The 20,893-nt window shown below is 46.2% G+C and overlaps 1 protein-coding gene and 1 long non-coding RNA gene across 4 annotated transcripts; one reads left to right on the plus strand and one right to left on the minus strand.

Moving 5' to 3' along the window:
- Window positions 1-173: 173 nt before the first annotated feature.
- Window positions 174-7,899, plus strand: LOC147598107 (uncharacterized). Of its 2 annotated transcripts, none has more exons than XR_015260922.1 (3): window positions 174-309; window positions 5,808-6,758; window positions 7,210-7,899. It is a non-coding gene; the product is annotated as an uncharacterized LOC147598107 (long non-coding RNA). The 2 variants fall into 2 exon arrangements; XR_015260921.1 differs by having other exon boundaries at window positions 5,808-6,109; window positions 6,389-7,898.
- A 3,105-nt stretch (window positions 7,900-11,004) lies between these two features.
- On the minus strand, window positions 11,005-19,536 carry HTR1D (5-hydroxytryptamine receptor 1D). 2 transcript variants are annotated; one of them, XM_086764953.1, is made up of 4 exons: window positions 19,452-19,536; window positions 17,059-17,511; window positions 16,857-16,945; window positions 11,005-13,782 (listed from the first exon to the last, which is right to left on the minus strand). In XM_086764953.1, exon 4 carries the CDS (start codon window positions 12,505-12,507, stop codon window positions 11,371-11,373), a length of 1,137 nt encoding a protein of 378 aa, XP_086621079.1. In that variant the 5' UTR covers window positions 12,508-13,782; window positions 16,857-16,945; window positions 17,059-17,511; window positions 19,452-19,536; the 3' UTR covers window positions 11,005-11,370. The 2 variants fall into 2 exon arrangements, with proteins under 2 accessions (XP_086621079.1, XP_086621080.1); XM_086764954.1 differs by lacking the exons at window positions 16,857-16,945; window positions 17,059-17,511; window positions 19,452-19,536 and adding an exon at window positions 14,912-15,019.
- Between the last annotated feature and the right edge of the window lie 1,357 nt (window positions 19,537-20,893).

Here is a 20,893-nt window from a genome sequence, read left to right on the forward strand (position 1 = left end):
CCGTTTCCACCCCTGGTACACGCAGCCCAAAGATGTTTGGATGGAATCGGAGGCAGGAGACCTTCCAGCACGAACCAGCAAAAGCTGCCCAAAGCGTAGCTTGGCCGTAAGCAGAGCCGCAGGACTTGGGTGAGGCTGACCCGCGGGGCGGGGCAGTGGCGGACACCCGGCTCAGTGCCTCCCCGCGGCGCTGCGCGGCAGCGGCCCGGCTGACTCAGCAGAGGATCCGGTCGGCAGCTGGTGAGCGCTCTCGGCCTCGGCCCCGCAGCTGGACGCGGCGCTCCTAGAACGCATCGTCCCCTTTTGCCAGTAGGTAGGTTAGCTTAAATTGAATTTCCAACACCGCTTTATTTCAGGCAATGCCAAAGGAAGATACTTTGAGCTCTAGGTGATTTGCCTTGTAATGGTCTGATAAAACGTTGTTCATGTTGTCATCCTGAGTTAAAATACTATTTGGTCCTGTTTCCTGGTCTGAACTATACTTGTTCTGAATGAAGTATAAATACTTTAAAGTGGATTTTCTAGGTTTACAGCTAAAATCCAAGCTTACACAAAGATGCAGAGTGAACAAGACCTTACTTGTAGGCAAACTGAGAAGGGCTTGCGTACAGTCGTTCTACCTGGGAAAGGTATTTGCTTTCCTGAAACTCCACCTGCACACCAGCGTTCAGCAGTGGAGGCACGTGTTACACGAGCTCTGCAGTACAACCACATTAAGCAGTTTTTTGCTTCTCAGTTTTGCAGAGACTACTAGTTTCCAAACTGGTACGAGGGAGGTTTGCTAATCTAATTGCCAGCTCTTGACATCCGTATAGCAATGACATAGCCAGGTATAACTGGCAGATGAAATGGAAAAAAAAAAAAGGTAGTTTTTTATTTCAGCATGTGCTCCATGCATGTGCTCCAAGCTTGCGGGGAGTTGTGTGCATAAGAGCCCAGGTTTCCTTCCATGTGCTTCTTGGATTTGCTGTGCTGGGAGAGGAGTGGGGCTGTGCTTGGGTACTGTTTTCTTAGAGAGTTTATGATGAAACTTGAGGCTGCAGCGTGATATTGGCACCAAAGCTTCGTAAGTGTTTCAAAAAAGCACAAAACAAATGAGGGGAAGAAAATTCTGTCAGGGGCTGCCCGGGGATCACAACAGTGCCTCCTCTGACTAACGTAGAACCTGAAGAGATGTTGGGAAAGCATTGTTATATGTTTGGCATATTTTTGTACCCCTGCTCAGGCGTAATCTACTCACCATTGTTCTCATTGGTTTCTATAGTGAAAACAGCTGAAAATGTATCAAAAGCCTAAATTCCCTCCTGGGTATGGATGGGTGCTGCCAAGTAGAGAAGATCCAACTCCGTATCAAATTCTCAATATGGAGAACATGAAGGAGTTTAGAGCATCAAGATGTTTGAAGGCCCGAACCTCTGCTTATGAGGCCAGAGGTGAAGGTGGCTTGAGTGGCATTGCTCCTGCAGACCTCGCTTACAGTAGGAGCAAAATAGGGGATGTGAGACTCACTCATCTTCTGGATCAATTAGTTGAGAGGTGCTGAAGGTGGACCACCCCATATGCAAAGTCAGCATAATGGGATCTACTTGACTTTGCTGACTGCAGTTCAGGAAGTATCCAATGTTGATGACACTGGCCAGACCCAGCGTCTGTCTTCCAAGGACAGCCACCGTTTGTGTATGAAGGTAAGATTTTATAATGGGAATTATTCAAGAAAATCTCTCCATCCCGTTTTGTGGCTGTAGCAAAACTGGATCTGAGGAGTGCTTCAGCATGCTGAGGAGGTCTGAGAGGTTGCGTTCTTGGGACAGGTCTTTCGGGTGGATGCAGAATTGCTGCCAGGCTCTGGCGTATGGTTAAAGAAAAGCTTAAACCAGCACGTTCCATTCAGGCTGTCTGCAGTAGATGGGTGTTTGTGGCAGTGTCTGAAAGTGTAGACCTCATGTTGTCTGCAAATACAGCCTTAGTGAGCCCTGGTCACAAAAAAATCAGGCATTTTCTTTCTGGATAGGAAGGGCACTGTGTGAAGCCCATGATTTTCAAGGGCTTTAAGTGCCAGGAGGTGGCACCTGTCTGGCCTGAAGTTATAGCAGCCTTCATGGGCACCAGGTGGGACCCATGAGACAAGCCACCCTTGCACTGGAGTGGTTTAAACATCTTGCAAGATGTTTGAACTTAAAATATAAATGTGCTCCAGTTGGTAGAAAATTGATGTGTTTCTCTGCATTCAGGCATGGGTGTTGAATTCTGGTTAGGCCAACATGCCCCAGAGAGCAGTCACCCGTGAGAGATGCTGAGCGTGCTGTGGCTGAGCATTTCTACCCCGGTGCAGTCCTGTTGACTCACCGTGATAAAACCCCTGTGCAGGTTCCATGTAGATCCAAACATCTGTGGAAGGTGGACACCTGCTGAAGTGCGTGTACCCTGGGCCTACCATTAAGGTGTAGGTGTTTAAATAACGGCACGCTTTTGTCCCTAGGTGTGAGGAAAACACGTTCTCTGCTTCCTCACGGAGATTTTGGTGGAAGTGGCTTCTCTCACCCTCTAGCCTCCCTCTCATAGGCTCAGGAACTGCACTGACATTAGTGTCCAACAGGAACGCAGTGCTGAGAACATGGTAGTGATGGGACATATCTTGTTAGTAGAAAGAGTCGCCTGAGATCCTGAGGTGTTTAGTGATGCTGGTTTTTGACATTTCATGGTGCACCCTTGTGACCAGGAAAGCCATTCAGGCATCTGGACTGCTGCCTGAGGGCAAGGAAGGCATTGTGAAAGCTGGGTGCCTGCTTCTACCTGACAGCATGCCATGTGTTGGCTCTTTGCTGGTGGTGGGGCAGCTGGGGGATCCAGGCTAGGACAGCAGCTAGGCGAAGGCCCTATCTCTGCCAGCTACGCTCAGCACCACCCTCATGTGTACCAGGTACAGAAGGCTGTATGTAATGAGCAGGACCAGCAGCAGGGCTTGGTTGGCACCCTTAACTGTTGGCAGGCTGATATGTGTTGGATGCTCACCGAAAGGCTTCACCATTCAGGAGCATCCTAAAGTCCCAGAGCTCAGCTCTTTGGCCCTGGTTACACTATCAAAAGTTCCCCTGGTTGTCAGAGGTCAGACTTTGGAAATGGCAGCTAAGTCACAGCTCTTGAAGAGCAGTCCTCCCTGGAGCCCAAGGGTGAACCCTGTTCCAGCACTGACCAAGGATCTTGAGACCTTGCATCCTCCAGGAGGATGAGGGTGGTGACCTCCTCACAGCCTCACTCCTCTGATCCGCTGTGGAAGAGGCCTTGTCCCAGGGCAGAAGGGAGTCATGGGTCTCATGGTGTGCATTCACCATCCTTGTTCATAGTTCAGCCCCCATCATTATGAAGATGGAAGTTTGGGCGCTGAGATGGACTCAGGAACTCCAGAAGACAACATTCAGGAGAGGATGAGATGAGAAGGGACAGAAGAGAGAAAGTATCTCCCCCAGGCAGGCGCTTTCCTTCGTGTATACTCCATACCATCTGTGTGGATCCCACCTGGTCATTGTCATTAGCAGTGTCTGCTACAGCACTCTGTGCAGGACCTTTCCTAGCACCAGGTGGGCTACGTCGCAGCTATTGAGGGGACATCTGGGGAAGACAAGTTTCTATCAGCGGTGCTGGTACTCTGCTTTGGGTTTTGGAAACCCAGCATCTGTCCTTCCAAGCCAAGAGACAGCCATTGGGACCATGCCCCAGGCCTTGGCAAGTCCTCACCATGCAGTAATGCAGTCAAGAGCGGAACACTCGCTACAGACTGTGACGGATGCGCCTCGGCCTCCTGATGCCAGCAGCATTTGGACAATGAACTGCTGCTGGAAGGAAAGCGCAAGGCAGAGGGAAAGGTCGTCACCAGCCAGCACAAGTGATGGCGTGCAGACAAGGGAGGTGTGGGGGAAAATCTGAGCTGAGGGGAAGTTAAAGGGAAGAAAGAATCCCTTCACCAAGGTGGCATCTGAACCAACTTGCAGGTGAGTACTCCAGTTTGAGGAAGAGAGTGGAAAACCAGGGAATGACAAATGTCCGCATGGGAGATGCCTCGCCCGCTGTGGACGGTGCGGAAGTGGCGTGGCTGCAGCTGGTGACACAATGGCTGTGGCAACAGGGCTGCAGCTGCCTAGGCAGATATCTTGGAGAAAAAAGCTTAGTGTGGTGAAGTTAGAGAATTAGACAGTTCTGTCCCGGGAAAGGAAGTGTGGTGTATGACCTAGAGAAAAAAGGAGAAATAAGGAAACTCTGGCTGCTCTGAGGGAAGGAGCAATTTTTGTTTGTTTGTTTTTTATTCATGGGGACTTCGTGCAGTCAACGGAAGCACCGACAGAAGGACAGAAAGGTACGAGTGGAATGAGGGATGTAGCAAGGTGAGGAGGCTGGCCCAGCTCTTGGCTGGACTGAGGAGGTGCTGAACAAAAGGTGTACAGTTGGCAGGGAAGCTGGGAGCAAAGTAGGGGAGCCCAACTCACCCTGAAGGGTGAAGGGGACCAGGATGGGGGGGAACTGCACAGGGGCTGGAAAAGGAAGAGGGGGCAGAGGCAGAGGCGAGCAGAGGAGGGCGTGTGCCAGAGGTTACACTGCTGCACTCGTGCACTTGCGTAGGGTGGGCTGGAGCAGGCTGCTCTGGTTGTGGGCAGGTATGAACCGCAGAGTGGGTTGAGCTGGGAGGGGAGCGGTGATCTCTTTCTTACCTGGAAGACTATCGCTGTGGAGTGGCAGCCTCCTCTTCTTACAGTGCGTGATAGAAAAGGTTGTTTAGTTCCAAGGGTGCAGGGTGTAAGTAATACAGGCAGATGTGACCAGAGATGATGGGGGAGGGGAGATGACAAACACTCATAAAATCGTGAATAATATGGGGAAGCAATAGAAGCTGTCAGCATTTCTGGCAGCAGAGGACCCATATGGGTGTAGCAGGTTTAAACAAACACAAGTAGCTCATGCAGTTTATGCACAGCTTGATAATGTGAGGAGTGGATGGCTGCAGGATGCCACGAACACCAGAGGCATGAGGTTGAAAAGGGATTAGCCAGGCTCTCAGAGAACAGATTTCTCGGTGGCTATTAAAAATGTCTGTCTGAGTCATCTTCCAGTTCATGAAGTCCCTGAACTGACTCTTCAGATATTCCTGCTATTCTGTCCTCGCTCTGTTTCTATGGTGAATTTAAATGAGGTGTCTAAGTTGATCTAACGGCTTGCTGCTGATGATAAATGCAGTTCTGCTTCCCTCCTTCTGCAACTGCTTGTGAGTCTGTGCTGCTTCTGTTGCACCAGTTCTAGCATTTGTTCAGTTCATTAAACTGGCAGAAAATTAACACAGAGTGAATACTTTTCTGCTGGTTTAGTGAGTTGAATCAGCCCACTGTTTTCTGAGCCAGTGGTATCCATCAAATCAAAATTTCTTGCAAAGTAAGATTAGATTTTTCTTTTTTTTTCATGGAATTGGAGATTCTCCTGTTATTACCTGATTCCACATATTCAGGCTTTAAATATTTATAACATCAGAGGCATTATAAGATCCCGATATTTCTTGAATTAGTTTCTAAAAGCTCCTGACAGAGCTAGAGCCTTGGCTATGCTAGGTGCCACGCAGAGTTTAGGAACATGATTCAACACAGTGAACAGGAAAAAAGAAACAGATGCATGCTTGTGTGGGCAGCAGTGCTGCATAGCTTGCTATTCTTACATCATTATCAGCACTCTGTATGGCAATCAATGTAAGTTTTGTTGAGTTTGCGGGGTTTTTTTTGGTTTTTTGATTTTTTTTTTGTGTGTGTGTAACTGTTTCTTGTTTGTAGGATCGGCAGGATACCACCATTACCTCCCCTAGGAGCCTGCAGCCGTATCAAGGTACAGTAACAAAAGCACTGAGAAGCAAGCGGCAACATCGGAAGTAGGTCGATGTCTTATTCAGTTCATACTGCTGCCATCTTCCTCTTGGTCAAAAAGCATATGCTGTGGCGTTACAGTGAGAATGTCCTGTCCTACTCAGACCGAGGATCTTCATATCTGTCTTCACCAGCTTCATAGGGAACAAGAACCTGACATATCTGGAAAACACCAGGATAGGGAGTGGCAGTTGCTGGGAGTAATAAACAAGGTTTGCACATGCTGAGATCAGGGTTTGTCTGAATACATTAGACATCTCCACTACAGATTCTTCCATACGAAATCTCATTTCAGTCTTCCTTCCTAGACAGTGGAAATATTGTCATCAAGGTCAGTTGAGTTTAGGGGGTGTTTCACACCTTCCTGGAGCAAACGTCTTAAAAATGTTAGCTGAATTAGGCCTACACGTGGGACCAGAAGGGATACATTTGAGGGTGCCAAGGATGCTTACCAATGTAATTTCAACGTTGCTTTCTATCATCTTTGAAAGGTCCTGGTGGTTGGGAAAAGTTTCTGATGATCAAAAAAAGACAAATGTCATATCTGTCGTCAAGAGTGGCAAGAAGGAGGATCCAGGCAATTATGAGCTGGTCAGCCTCAACTCAGTCCCTGGGAAGACTGGACAGCACATCCTCCTGGAAGCTATTTCCAAGCATATGAAGGACAAGAAGGTGACGGGGAGCAGCCAGCAGGGATTTACAAAGGACCAGTTGTGCCTGACCAACCTGATTACCTTCTACAATGAGACAGCAGCCTGTGTGGACAACAGGAGGGCACTGGATGTTGTATTGATTGATTGTAGCATTGACTTTAACAAGGCCTTTGAGATGGCCTCCCACAGTCTACTTCTAGGCAAGTTGGTAAGATTTGGACTGGATAAGTGAAGTGTGAAGTGTATGAAAAACTGGCTGGATGGTTGGGCTGACAGAGTCATAGCACCAACATGAAGTCCAGCTGGACATCCTTCAGGGATGCACACTGATAAGTAGGTAGTGGTTAGTGTCTTCTTTAGTGGCCCGGACAATGAGCTGTTTTGCACTCTCAGCAAGTTTGCAGACAATACCAAACTGGGGAGAATATTTCTGTGCCGTAGGACAGGGCTGCTAGTCAGAGGGACCTTGACAGGCTAGAGAAAAGGGCCTCCCTCTCAGTAACACATTCTGGCAGCAGAACTGCTGTGAAAATGTGACTGTTGCTACCAGAAACTGGAGGTGGTGTGTACGTGAACTAGGCAGCTTAGAGGAAATCTGGCTGAGAGGGCTCTTAACTTCACTACCTGCTAACCTACATTTCTTCCTTCTGTTTCACCAGCGATGAAATCTAAATGCAAAATCAGTTATTGACAGCGAGAGTGTGGAATATGTCATTGGCATTTTCGACAGAAGGACTTCGGCTGTATTGAAACAGAATTCAGAAAATGTAAGTGAATTTTGCTGAAGCTGTTGGGAATTCCTTACCTCTGAATGACAAGAGCTACTGAGCACCTGTAGCCAGATTGCCATAATGGGAATTGCATGGAACCACTACTACAGCCGTCCCTCCTGACATTTCTTCAAGAGCTCTTGAGGTTTACTGCAGAGGGAGTAGTCTTATGCATACAACATTTATTCCTCCCTACCCCACTCACAAGAAAACATCTTTGGGTAGGTAAGCATGGCAGTATTGCTTCAACTCATGCACTTTCCATCACCATCTTCCCTTCACATTGCAAGATTGAGGCTTGTCTGCAGAGGACTGATCAGCTTCCACATTTGTTGTCTTGCCAGCCTTCAGTCATGGTGACTCCTCATTGCTGGCACTCGTCCTCTTCCGCAGTTGTGGGAATAGCCTGCACTGAAATTTAATTGCGGGGTGCTGCAGTGAACTACACATGCTTTGACTTTTATTTAGCTATTTCTTCTATTTTCAATAAATTTCACATTATCATTGAAATAACTGTCTACTGGGACAACCACAGTTATATACTTCTATACAAATAAAAAACTGTGTTTTAACTTACCTGTGTGCTCAGTATTTTAAGAGCTTCACCAGAGAGACACTTAGAAATCATGCAGCCCTCAGGTACCTTCTGTGAAAGGCATTTGTGTACTCTTGGCTGTGACCCATAGAGCATTAATTACATGGTAAATATGGACATTGATCTCTGACCTGATAGCCTCCTCCTTTCAACTCCGAGGCTACGGGGTGTTATTTCTCTTTCATTTATGATCTGTAGCTAGTGTTTTCCTACGCCGGCTCCATATCACTGTTTTTTTCTGATATGAGTTCCTGAAGCTCTATATCAAATATTTACCAGCAGTAAGAATGGTGTAATATTAGACCATTTGCCTTTTTTAATTAACCTGTAATCTAATCAAAGGAAGGGCCTAGTTTGTTTGCTCTTGAATTAAACTGTCTTTTAAGAGTCCAAAGAATAGTAATAGATCATCTTCCTGTGCTGTATTTTGCCATTCTGTTCATCATCGGAAATCTTCAAGAGTAAGCAAGACAGGAAAAGGACAAAAGTCTAGTTGATCTAGATAGAGCAATGGGAATGGACTAGCCAGCCTCTCAGGGGCCCTTCCAGGACCATTAGCTGTGGTTTTATGATTCGCATTGGGCAGGTGAACCATCAGGAGAAATTCTGTGGAGACATTTGGCCCCCAGGTCCCTATGCACAGGTACTTACTGTCCCAGGATTCTCAGCTGGGAACTTTCCTTGGCTTTGGGTACTGATGCCAACCCAGCTGTTTCCTGGAAATGCCAACCCCCTAAGTCAATGACCAAAATACTCTGCTGGGAAGCCTGTTTTTAAACAATGTCACTCCCCAGATACTGAAGGACAAAGTTCACAGTTTCACCTGCTGAAGAAATTCTGTTGTGCGTAAACCATCTACTACTTATTAGAGAACAGACTTGACCCCGTGTCTTCTGCTTTCCAGGTGTGTTCTAACTCCTGGACTGTATTGTCAAGGTCTTGCTCTCCTTTCCCTCTTCCCAGCTTCATTTGTGTATTTACAAAGAGGGCAAACTTTTCTAGCTAGGAACTATCAGAGGGCTGGGGAAAGCCAAGCAGCTCATGATCCAGGAGTTACGGGAAGGATGGTGGGGAGGAAGGTGCCAGATGCCCATCTGAATAGTGGGAAAAAAAACCAGAGGGCTCTGACCAGGTCCTTCACAAAGTGCAGGCTCAGAACATTGGCATGGAAGCAGAGACAGTATCCCTCAATCCAAAGGGACGGGATGAAGAGGGGGCCTTTTTCTTTAGAGGCTTCCCTAAGACACGGGTTTCCAGATACCCTGCCTCCATTTGCCCACCTGTCTTTAATCCATTTGAGCCATCTTCTCTGGGACTGTTTGCAACAGCGAAGGAACCTCAACCCACTGACCATTTAGAACCAGCTATAAAGATACAGCAGGGAAACATTATTTATTAGAACTCCTCAGATAGCAGACATAAACCATGTGCTCGCCTCCTTCTCTTGTTCTCTGAGGCACTTTTCCCTATGGTCTGTGGACTAAACTACAAGCTGCTGCGGAGGTCACTCAGATTGACCACTTTCAGTCTCCTGCTTCTGTGCTATCCTGCCAAGAGGTTTTCTCTAACCAGTCCTGCAATGCAGTCTGAAAAAGAATTGCAAAGCCACAGCCTTTGGTTGTACTGACTTGGGAGGCTGGATCTGAGCAGGAGCACGGTGAAGAAGGTGGACAGTCAGCATGGATTTGCAAAGGGTAAATCACACCTGACCAGTCTGATTGCCTTGTATGATATGTTTACTGGATTTGTGCATGAGTAGAGAGGAGTGTAATTTACCTTGACTTTAGCAAGGCTTTCAACGCTAACTCCCACAATATCTTTGTACCCAATTTGGGATGTTGTGGTCTGGACAGCCCACCCACCCAGTCGGCACTCCAGACACGCTCCGGCAGACTGTGTGGACATGGCCAGGTAGTGCCACTGTCAAAATCTCTTCAGCTGTACTGAGGTAGATGAGCTCACTCTTGGGAGGGGAGAGGAGCTGTGTCCCAAACAGGGCAGCCTGAATTGCCCTGGGTGTGTCCTGTGAGGGAGAGGACCACAATTCTCTGACCTACACACCTGCTCTGTCAGATTCTGCAGCACGTGGGTGGTCCTGGGGCATTCCTTTACGGTCCAGTCCAGCAGAGGCACCAGTGACAGGACGAAGCTGCACAACTGTGCAGCAAATGCACAGGAGAGGCTGAAGAGCTGCGGTGGACCTGGGCTGTGGTGGAGTGTGTTGCGATGGCCACAGCAGTGGATGGTGGAGATGAATGTAGGTAGGCTGGGAGCTGGAAGGGCAGTCAGAAGGATAATGGGATAACTCTTTCAAAGCAATGCGTGCTGCTCATGTGCAGTATGGACATGACACTTCTGCTGTAAAATGCTGAGAGACTCTAAAATTTGAATGAAATTTGGGCTGCATCACTTGGTGTGCTGTCCTGTCCGAGACTTCAACCAAGACCTCCATGTGCCAGCTTCCCACCTGTCAAGTGGGACAAACAGTCCCAGAGGCAGAGAAGTGCAAATTAGAGGGGAGCTGCTCCACTCTCCACAGCCCCAGAGGAGGGTCCTGACATTGTGATCTCTGACAGATGTTTGTTTGACCAGTTCTTAAACACTTCCAGAGACAGTGATGTCACATCCACCCCAACAACCTTAATTACTAAGAAAGTTTTCCTTGATATGTCGTGTCATTCTCTCTTCTCTAACTCCCCATTTCTTGTCACCAAGGAGTGAACCTTCTGGCTCTTTTTTGAGGTCCCGGTCATTCCACGCTGGCACTAAGCGTATTTTCCTGTTTCAATTTGTGCATGCAAAAAATTAAATAACAGAAATATAAGATTGAGGTACTTTTCAATAATTGTCATGCTATTTATTTTGTAGTATTTCTGCACTGGCTATTCTGTTCATGATAAAATGTATAAAAATTATTTCAACTAAATTTTCTTCTTTCTACAGTTCACCAAAAGCATAGCTTCGAATGCCGTATTTGTGAAATATCCACAGGACTTACAAACGCATACTATGCCTTCTAGACCCCGCTGCTTGCAGTCAGGCTGTGTCACATGGAAATTGTTAATAATATTCAGCAGAAATACGGACGTCCTGCAAATGTGCACGCATTTTCCTCCCATCAGGTTACAAATGCATGGCAGAATGGGATAACACGTGTCATCTCACCATAGAGACTCAGCTCTCTCGTTCACAGTCCTTCTCTTGTTACAAAGCTTACTTCATGTGTTGGTCTTACATACACAAACAATCACTGCAGAGACCACAGAGAAGTTCTGCTGCGGGATATAGAATTCCAGACAGAAAGTACCAAATTGGCAAGAAGTTCCCAGTTACATGCACAGCACAGGGTAGCAGCAGAGATGGCAATTATGACTCCATACCTTAGGAATAAAAGCACAGAAAGTTTCCAGGTAGGCTGGAAGATTGCACAAGGTCAGTAACACAACAGGAGAGGTTCAAGACAAACATTTTTTGAAATGTATTAGTTTTTGGAAAGCCTGTTTAAATTCTTCATTAAAAGCTGTATAAATGACTGGATTGATCAATGAGTTTAAGTAACCTAACCATGTAAAAAAGTCCAGTAGGATGGGATGGAACCAACAAGCATCTTGGCAGATTGGTAGGACTAGGGACATGACAAAAAAAGGCAGCCAGCAGAAAATGAAAGCTCCCAGAATAATGCCTAAAGTTTTGGTGGCTTTCCTTTCTCTTGCAGCAGAAATCCTTTTCCTTTCCAGGACACTATCTGCAAGTTTTGTTCTCACATGACTGATAAATATTGGGGATGCACCTGAATGGGAATGCCCTTCATGAAGGCTAGCGTTAATGGAGCAGAGGGAAGACCCAGCAGAGCCAGTAATCAGGTGTGCTGTAGTAAAATGTTTCCCATACAATGAGGGTGGCTTCAGAATCCTGGATCGAGCTGCTACATAAATTCTACCATACAATATCAGGAGGAGCACAGTCGGGATGTAGAAAGCTCCACAAGTGGAATAAATTGTGTAGGAAATTTGATCTGTGTTCACAGTACACTTTGCAATTTCTTCGTGAGCTTTCACTTGCCTCCAGAAAAATGGTGGCACAGAAATACTGATAGATATCATCCAGACCACGGCAATCATGAGCGCCGCTCGGCCAGCGGTCCGGCGTTTGGCATATTCCAAAGCATCTGTGATAGCCCAGTATCTGTCCAGAGCAATAACGCAGAGGTGTAGGATTGAGGCTGTGCAGCATGTGATGTCTGATGATAACCAGATATCACACAAGACCTGGCCAAAGGCCCACGTGTGCGTGACAGTGTAAGCAATACTGATGGGCATTACTAGGACAGATACTAAAAGATCAGTCACTGCCAAGGAGCCAATGAGGTAATTTGCGGGTGTGTGGAGCTTTCTAGTCAGAAAAATTGTAATAACAACAAAAACGTTTGCTAGGATCGTTGCCAGAGTTATAACAGACAGCAGGACTGACAGTGAAATCTTCAGCGCCAATAGTGTCCTTTCATCCAAAGCCAGTGGTGTTTCAGTGAAATTTAATGACTTACTCGCTGAGCTCTGGAGAGAGAGCTCTGCTGAATGGTTGTACTGAGTCATCCTCTGCTCTGATTTCACTTTTCACTTTCCAGTGTAATCTTTCTGGAATGACGAAGAAAGATGCTTACTTTCTTTTTTCTGAAATAGAACTTTTCACACTCGAGTCCGACACTGAAGAACTATTAACTTGTTGAAAACTTCAACTTACACAGTAGATGAGGTACTCTCCTAAGCTAGATTTTCCACCGCATCACATCAATTACATCACTGTTAAAGCAAAATGTTAACATAATCATCCAGAGGTGATTCTCGTGCGTGGCGATACAAGCGGTACTGCAAGTGGTGGCAATGTAGGTTGGTTTTTTTTTTTTTCATTTTCATCTTGCAGATGAGTAAATCATTCTCTTATCCTTTATTCCCACCTCCATTCTGAACTAGTCTTCTGCAAAGCTGCAGAAATCAATACTGGAGAGTGAGAGGCTGAAAAAGAAACATCTGGGCATGTAATTGATGCCTCTGTGCGTGATACAAAGCTATCCTCAAAAGTATTTTCCCTTCGTCTCTAACAGTGGAATGTCATGTTTTTGTTATTTACAAGGGACACTTGTAGTAGAGTATCCAAGATATAAAACAATACTGTCTGGATTCCTTCTGTAAACATAATTTCTGCTAGATTTGTAAATAAGGACCTTATTCCTCCGAACCATTCAGGTTTTCTCTTCAACATTCAGTCTTCAAACACTGGTCAGGTGTTGGGTACCAGAATTCAATGTGCTGGCGCTGAAGCTCACAGCATGTTCCAAGTACCGAGATGTTCCTAATTATGCACACAGGGAATGACTGTAATGACTTGCGGAGTGGTGGTTCCCTCAAAAGAGGAAGAACATACTGGTTAAGGGGATCTGGGCAAGGAAAGCGAATGTTTTAGTCTGGAATGGTGATCCAAGAGTTGTGGAAGTTGAGGTATCACAGTATACAATCTAGAGGCTTTCCATACTTTTCTTTAGATTCACTTAGTGTAACCTGAAATCTTTACAAACCTGAAGAAATCATCCTAAGACAGATTTCCTTGAGACCTTTCACTCAGATCCACCCACAAGTGCCAGAATGTCACTTACATTACGCCAGCACAAGCTTTCTTGAAAGACATCCTGAATACGGGTCATGGCTTTGAAGCATGCTGTGACAGCTAAAAAGAAAGACACCAAACTTCTCCTATAAGATAATCACCAGGCCAGCCTCCTCCCAACCATCAAGGAGAAATGCGTCCATCAATCATAACTGGTACAGCTTCATGCCACCTGACACAAAACTGAGAGTCACTCCATTCAGGATCTGTGGAGCAAAAGCATAATATATTATATCTTATATACTATATATCATATATTATATATGACATGTGAAACGCTAACACTTGGTGTCAAACAGCCTCTCTTGAGCTCCTGAATCCTAGCATAAGAAACAACAATTTTTGGTTTTGCATGTTTGATTTTTTAATAAACATCCACCTTCTATGAGTCAAACATTTTTAGAGCTGCTTTTTCTTTTGAGGTGTACTTTTCCAATAAGGGGACCTAGAAGAGTCTCATAGACTCTCACTAGACTATGACTTTCTTGATTTTATTTTTTCGAGGAAGGCTAACCCTCTTCCATTTTTGTGACACTGGGCAAAGGTTCAACTTACAGAAATTTTTGAACATAAGAATGGCCATAGTGACCAAAGTCTACCAAATCCAGCCACCGACAGGTCTCCCAACTCTGATACATTCTTTTTGAGACAGAGGGACCAGAACCACAAACAGTGTTGAAGATATGGATACATCATAGATTTATACTGCAGCATGACAGCATTTTTTTCTTCTCCTCTCAAATTTTTTCCTCATAATTCCTGAGATTTATGTTGCTTTTTTAATCGTTACATAGCCCTGATCTGACATTTCCACAGAACAGTCCCAGTTAACACAATTCCAAAGCCATCAGTGGTAACATCGGTGGTTTTCCCCTATTTGCTCACCTTTTGCATCTATCTGTATGGTATTCCTCTCACTCTTAACTAAGTTTCTTTGCAACTCTGCACAGTCAGTCTTTGTCTTTATTACCCTGAAGAGCTTTGTTTCATCACTAGATGGCATCATCGCACTATTCCTGTACTTTCCAGATCACTTAATACATTGGGCCTTATTTATTTACCTTCTTTAAGAGACTCTGGCAAAGGGCCTTGCCAAAAGTCTCTTTAGAGTTCTAGTCATTGTATCAGTTGGACTTAACCCAATCCATGTACTCCTCAGCTTTTCTTAATTACTTCAGCAGGTTTGTGAGGCATAACTTTCCTGTACAGAAGCCATTTTGACTGGTCCCCAACGCACCATATTTACTATGTGTGCAGTAATACTATTGTGTATTATCATGTCTGCAAACAGGCTAGGTACGGACATCAGGCTTACGGATAAGCAGCCCCACCAACCTCTGTGGAAACTGGTATCACAGCAGTTGTCTTGCAGCTGGCAGGGGCGCAGGAGTTTTAAGCCGAGGCTGAACACCTCCGCTGACACCACAGGACTTTGGATCTTGAGTGGCATCGGATGCTCCAGCTGAGCACTGTCTGATAGGGAAGATTTGTTGTTGTTGTTCCCTTTGACCAGACATAAAGCTTCCACTTGTAAACATTCTCCAAATTCTCTTTAGTGAACAGAGATGCTAAAGTTAATCTAATTTCTCTGTGAGAAATTTCCTTTATCTTCTCTGGGTTTTTTTTCCCATGCCTTTACCATCCCTTTATCTCTGACTCAGTGGTAGCTCACTTCAGAGCTGCCACTTTTAGAGTCTAAGGAATCTCTACCTGAACACTGGGCTGATCACACATCCCACGCTGGAGAACATCTAAACCAAAACCACCATCTAGACTGATTAGCAATACTAAAGACAATGACTGAATTACTTAAAAACTAAAGCCAACCGCAGTCTTTATATCAGTTCCTGAGAAAAGCGATACCAAGCCCTTCCCGTGTATTGCGAGTAGCAGCCGTTATTGAGTGTCAGAACAATTCCAGCAATGCAAAATAAAATGAAGGGCACATCACCCACCCACCTGTATATGAAGAAGCTTATTAGTAGTCCTATTGCTTCCAACAGCTGTCAAACACTGGGGGAAAAAAAAAAAATCTGATGGTATTTGCAGTCAAATGAACAAGTCTAGAGTTCAAATGAATTATTAATCTTCAACATCCCAGTAAAGAAGACAGCCTGACACTGGGAGAAAGCCTTACTGAAACCCAACAATGCCTCAACAGATACTGAGTTACTTAATTAATGGTTATAAAGAAATGAAGTTTTCCTGTGATGTGATCACCAAATGAAAAGAACAATTTTTTTACAAAAATGTTCCAATTCAGGTGGTTATCACATACTCAGAAAGAGCGCATTGGCTGTTTCCTGCCCCACAAGTAAGGCTATAATGACCAAAAATCATTTTCAGAAGTAACTCCAGATCAGGTTTCTAAATCCCGCGGCACCCACATTTTGTACATTTTCTACCGGGGTCCTCAAAACCTTAAGTAGCATATATTTCTAAGTTTCATTCAATTCTGCACTTGTGCATACAAACAAAGTCTCTTGATTTGGAGTCTTTCATGGAGGAATACATACAGCATGTGGGGCAGCTCTTATCCACTCTGATTGTGGCAGTATCTATCAGAGATGTATCAAAAATTGTGCAAGGCAGCTAGCCAGTGTTACTCATTGGTTTCGGAATAAAATGGATTATGAGAGCGCGTGGGCCCGGCAGAATTTTTGTTCCCTATTTAAGAGCTTTATCCTGGATGTTCACTGTGCTGACATTTAAAAATATTCCCCATGTGCTAAGTTATCACCAGGGACTGTAGACATGCAAAATAATTTGTCAAAATAACCCTTTACAAGCAGGAAGATGTCACTAGGCAGTATAATATATGGAACTGTAAAATATATGTGCAAAATTAAAAAAAAATTACTAACAAAAAACAGTGTGGTATCTAAACAACTGTGATCCGCTTCAGCAGAGTGCTCTGCTGGGGGATGTGCACGAGGTCAGATAGGATGGTCATAAAAGTGTCTTAAAAATCTATAGCCCCTCTGTCGCGATGACGCATCCATCTGCTTGATGATATAACTGCATAAACTATAAATAACCACTAAATTCAGTGGACTGCTGAAAACATAGGTGCTTACATGTGTGTTAAATCAGGGACTCTGAATCTACTTCTAGAAGTTTCTTTGAATGTATTTCCCTGCGACGCCTGTTTCAGAGACTCTTGCTTAATTTGTGGGAATTGGTGATCACTACCATTGATGTAATTAAAAAAAAAAATTAGTAATGGGTCTCCAGTTAGAATTAGTGCATACAGATGTAATGAATTTTAGTTGTCACCTACCTAAAATGAATGGCTTCCCAATAATTTAATGTTTCAATTAAGTTTCCTTTTACTCAATAAAAAATCCTGAAGAGAGGTAAATTATTTTCCTGTTAAAAAAAAGAAAAAAAAAAAATCGTTTGCTTACACTACAAACACAGAAATAAATAATATGAAATCTCAAGCAGCTATTAAATTAAGTCAAGTACAAGGTCATACATACAGCTGCATATTAAGGCAAACGGAACACAAACCCATAGGCGTACACATCCTGAAACACCAGCAGCCCAGAAGCAGGAAGGGGCCATCTGGCACGTTCAGCTGCGACAAACCTCCCCGTGGGACATGCTGCCTAGGCAGGGCTTACAGGATCTCCGGAACACCAGGGGCACTGCCCAGGACCTGAAGGTATCACCTCTCGACCATATGATTGTCTTCACCAGGCGCAGTTTACAGCATGGGTAGTTGTAGGCGGTCAGCGGTGTGTCTCAAGTCATGTTCGCAGTGCTGGCGCGATCCCTCCGGCCCCGCTGCAGGCAGGACGTGGTAGGTTTTTACCCACACATCTCAAGATGGAATTCCTCTCAGGCGAGTTGGCTGCACCAGCTCTGTCCTTGGCTCATATTGTCCTGGTGCCCTTGCCATGGGCTGTGGGTATTTTCTCAGTTCAAAGCGCCTGAAATAAATTGAAGGTGATATTACAGACTACCAGAGTGTGGTCTTCACAGCACAGCACGTGTGTCTGGACGTAAGGAAAAAATTTTTTACACTGAGGGTGGTGTCACACTGGCCCAGGTTGCCCAGAGAGGCGGTGGATGCCCCATCCCTGGAAACATTCCAGGCCAGGTTGGCCGGGGCTCTGAGCGACCTGATCTGGTTGGAGATGTCCCTGCTCCTGGCAGGGGGGTTGGACTGGGTGGGCTTTAACAGTCCCTTCCCACCCAAACCATTCTGCGATCCTCTGATTCTACTTCTTTTGAAAAGGTGCTTGGTTTTCCAGCTCTGCAGTTAGAAGAACACAGGAAGGGCAGCAGGGGAGGGTCTGAGCCTGGTTAACCTGGAGGAGAAACCAAGCGCCAAACCCTGAGAAGGCCAGTGAACTTGGGAGCAGGAGGCTGCACGGCACTGGCAACTCGTTACCGCAGAGTGCCATCGTGTGGGCTCTGCCAAGGGCTGCCCAGTATATCAGTCCAGAGCACAAACCAAGTCGTGATACGTTTCTGTCCCGTCTGGAGCACACGCGTTATCTTTGCCGTTGTTTTTCGTTCTGCATTTAGTTGAGGACAACGCACAGCCATCATGCTTACTCGTGCTGGACACTGAAAGCAGGCAGGCCTCTCTCATCTTCCTGCTCTTTGACACGTCTCAATTTAAGGAATATGCTTCCCAGATTTCAAAAAAAAAAAGGCTGCTCACACCACACAGAAGGACTGATTTTAAAAATTTCCTTATTCTCTGCCATTTACTCACACATGCCTGCAATACACGTGCTAAATTTCTATCTCCTCCCTGCCCATCAGAAGTGCGATATAGGGAGTGGCTGTCAGCTGGAAAGGAGAGAGGAATCTGTGATTTCAGGAAAAATGGAAAAGTGATGGCTTGTAAGAATGCTACTCTGAGTCCAAAAGGATCTGGTGTAGATGAGAAAAACAGAAAATGTTACAGAAAGCATGAAAAACAACAGATTGTTTGATATTTGTTCATTTTAATAGTTGAGAAGCATGCATGATGTATAGCCTAAATCGCATGCTGTGATGCCACCTTAACTTTGGGATGTACATGAAAATCAAAAGCAAACCTGTCTTGAGAAACCTCGCAGATCCCAGCCATTGCTTCCTGGAATAATCTGTTTAAAACTCCATAAACAAGAGTTCCAGAGATGAGGAAGTTAAAATTACAGGCGAATTAATTCCCACCACCGTGAAGTCAGTTGTCTACTTCTTTTGCAAAGGAAGTTCCTTCCTTGGAGATTATGTCAGGCTCACAACTGGGAAAGGGACTGATTTTCTGGGGAAACATTATTCCCCGTGAAGTCCTTGTTCGATTCTCAAGAATTGATGCCAACGAGGAGGAGGAAGCCAGGCAGCTGGGCCGCTGGTGGTATGGAAACGCAGCTGGTGTGGGATGCTGCCTGGACAACCACAGCAGGACAACTCAGAGCTGCCTCACCCAAAGCTTTCTCCAGAGTAAGCCACACAAATTTACACTGTCTAAGCACTCTCTTTACCCGCTGTCCCCGACACCTGGGAGATTAGACCACCACTATCCTTTCAAAACGCTGAGCTGCCGTGAGGGCACAGCACCGCCGCGGTGACCGCTCAGGGTCAGCCCCGCTCCCGGCGCCGGGCAGGGGGGTGCCGCCGCGGCAGCTCCGCTCGCCCCAGCCGCGGGCCCCGGCCTCCATCCCCTGCCCAGCCCCCGGGCTCCAGCACGCAGCCGGGGATGGCCCGGTCCGGGCGCGGTGCCGGGGCCCCGGCGGGTGACACACCGCGCCCCGTCCCTACCGGCAGCGCGGGCGGGCTCCCGCCGATGGAAACAACATCAACAGGGCAAACCGGCGGCGGGAGCCCGACCCGGCGGCGGGAGCCCGACCCATCGGCATCGCCCCGCACTCACCTGCCGTCTCCGCCGTCTCTCTCTAGCCCGCCTCTGGCAGCTACCGCCCTAAATACCGGCGGCCCGGGCTGGGCTCGCCTGCGCCACCGCCGCGCGTCCCCCTCCGCTCCGAGGGGCTCAGGCGCTGCAGCGACGGCTCCTCACTCCCCTCCGCTCCGGAGGGACCGAGCCCGGGCTCTGCCCAAAGGGCTGGGCAGGGAAACACAGAAGCCCCAGCGCCGGACCCCGCGACGCTGCCAGGGGAACAGCGGCATCTTCCCGGGGGGGCGCCGGGCCCCCATCGCAGGGATTTTCGTGTGTCCCCCAAGGGGCACGAAGCCCCTCGCAGCGCAGGACTCCTGCACCCAGAGCTGAGAAACAGAGGGCTAATTCCAGCTCTTCTGAGAGATGTGACTGTTTCAGTCGCTAAAGATTAATAAAAGATGGGGGTTTTTTTTTAGAAAAGCAGTAACTTTGCTCACGCTAGAAAAAGCATTTCTATAAAAGCAATTCAGAAGGAACCACGGTCTAGATGCTAAAGCCAAAGACCCTTTGCAGAGTCATTTGGCCTTAAAGAGATTTTAAATTAGCAATAGCCAACCAGCTGTCTCCACTTCCCTCTGGCAGCTAATATGCATATTGGATTCTTTAAAAAAAAATCCGATAATCTTGTGGGGTTTTTTTAATACTTACTGCTGCTGATTGCCGGGCTCTGCAGTCTACACCACGTTGTCTAAGTGCGACGGGTTTAAACTCACAGACACTAAAAATGTTTGAGACTCTGAGCTGCCCTGAGTCTTCAGCAGCTGCCCTGAGGTCAGTCTCAGAAGAAACATTGTTCTCTCTCCAAATATTTGAGAGGGTTTTGTCCCAGTTTCAAAACTTCAAATAGCTGGCTTCTCCCAGGAACAGCAGCATTTTATCTGCTCTCCATTTAGGACTTAGAACGTGTTTTTATACGAACAGGATGGTTTTTGTTTAAATCTTAAAGACACAGCATAACTCAAAAATGAGAAGAAAACGAGTGCTTGTCGTACAGCACCACCATGGTGTGAATCTTGCAACAAAAAAAATGAATATTTCCCTTTAGCATCATTTGCAAGCTGGGAGAGGAGAATTCGTGAATCTTCTGAGGCTCCAGAAGTTCGTAGAGACAGACTGAGACAAGTGTAGACAGAACAGATTTTCTTCGATAGTCTAGAGAAGATGCCTCTCAGATTATTTTCCTTCCATAACAATGTGTGTGTTGCTTCGTGGGTGTAAATGTGTTTGGTGTGATACAATGTTCAAAGAAAGATGTTGGCTCTTTTATATCTCAAACTGAGGAATAAATTCCACCCTCGGGGCCAGAGATATTTCAGGGAATCTTGCAGATCTTTGCAGTAGAGTGTGCAAGTTGGTCTCAGCTTTGCGGCCACCCTGGGCTGGCCTGCTGGTCACTCAGCGGGAGTGTGGAAATCACG

The sequence above is a fragment of the Chlamydotis macqueenii genome, chromosome 22 (assembly GCF_036417535.1).
Source record: "Chlamydotis macqueenii isolate bChlMac1 chromosome 22, bChlMac1.mat, whole genome shotgun sequence".
In the NCBI taxonomy this organism is placed as follows: Eukaryota; Metazoa; Chordata; class Aves; order Otidiformes; family Otididae; genus Chlamydotis; species Chlamydotis macqueenii.

Bases quoted from the DNA above. Each gene is read 5' to 3' on its own strand.
- HTR1D (XM_086764953.1), bottom strand. From the start codon at position 12,507: ATGACTCAGTACAACCATTCAGCAGAGCTCTCTCTCCAGAGCTCAGCG.